This window comes from Pinus tabuliformis, chromosome 4_2 (genome assembly GCF_031772625.1).
Source record: "Pinus tabuliformis cultivar Carrire ecotype Pingquan chromosome 4_2, CPIR1, whole genome shotgun sequence".
NCBI classification, from domain to species: domain Eukaryota; kingdom Viridiplantae; phylum Streptophyta; class Pinopsida; order Pinales; family Pinaceae; genus Pinus; species Pinus tabuliformis.
The window spans coordinates 771,884,947-771,885,888 of record NC_142304.1 but is presented as its reverse complement, the minus strand read 5'-3'; the positions used below and the strand labels follow the sequence as shown (position 1 = coordinate 771,885,888).

The 942-nt window shown below is 41.0% G+C and overlaps 1 protein-coding gene across 1 annotated transcript; it reads right to left on the bottom strand.

Moving 5' to 3' along the window:
• Nucleotides 1-285: 285 nt before the first annotated feature.
• On the bottom strand, nt 286-710 carry LOC149171905 (metallothionein-like protein EMB30). Its single transcript, XM_089428108.1, has 3 exons — nt 654-710; nt 457-500; nt 286-367 (listed from the first exon to the last, which is right to left on the bottom strand). The coding sequence occupies exons 1-3, from the start codon at nt 708-710 to the stop codon at nt 286-288; spliced, it is 183 nt and encodes a 60-aa protein (XP_089284234.1).
• Between the last annotated feature and the right edge of the window lie 232 nt (nt 711-942).

The following is a 942-nucleotide window of genomic DNA, read 5'->3' as shown; positions in this document are numbered from 1 at the left end:
TGGATGGTCTCGCTTCTATGTTTGGCGCCCCTGTGTGGGCTAGTTTTCTGATTGGCCTCAACTGCTCTTGGGTGACATTCCCAAAGCCTGGTTCTCTCTGTTTTATCATGTTGTAATTTTTGCCTCTTGTACATAATATATTAGTATAGTTTTTACCGAGAAAAAAAAATCATGGTACAGTGACATTTATGACACTGCACAACTATCCATCATGTCTGGTGGAACATACTGGACTTATTACACACCAATTGGAGAGACGACCACAATATAAGAGATTCTATTGATTTAGGTGTGGCAGCTGCTCGTGCCACACTGGCAGTTTGGACGGCACTTGCAGTCGTTCTCTAGAGATACATCTGCAGCATGCCTGTTATACCAAACCCAAATAAATTCAAATATCATGTCATTCTAAAGCCATAAAAATGAAACTTATAACAGCTACATATAATGCAATACCCCATTTCATAAGTGGTCTCCACAATACAGTCCATCTGGAAGACCTTTTTACTGTGAAACAAAACAACCCAAAATCGAACAAGCTCAGACGTAGCTAGATTCGAACTCGTGACAAACGACACGAAAGTTGAGAAGGGAAAGGAAGAGAAATTGATAGAAATCGAGATTAAAAGAAAACTGTAAAGAGAGGAGTAGACAACATATGTGTAGTGGCTCTTGTCAGCGCAGTCACAATTTGCGCAGTCGCTCGACATGTTCACAACAAAAATTATCACAGAAACCAATTCCTTCGCATGTAAATTCTCAAGTGCTCGCTTACCTTCTCAAGCTTTGCTTGCCTACCAATATCTGATAGAACATCAACAAAATCAGATTGGTCACCAGTTTCCCTACGCTGCTCTACATGACGGTGCTCTTCGATGATATTGCTAATGAAATATCTCACACATGGCACCAGGTGGGCACAACGAGCATTGATTCGAACCT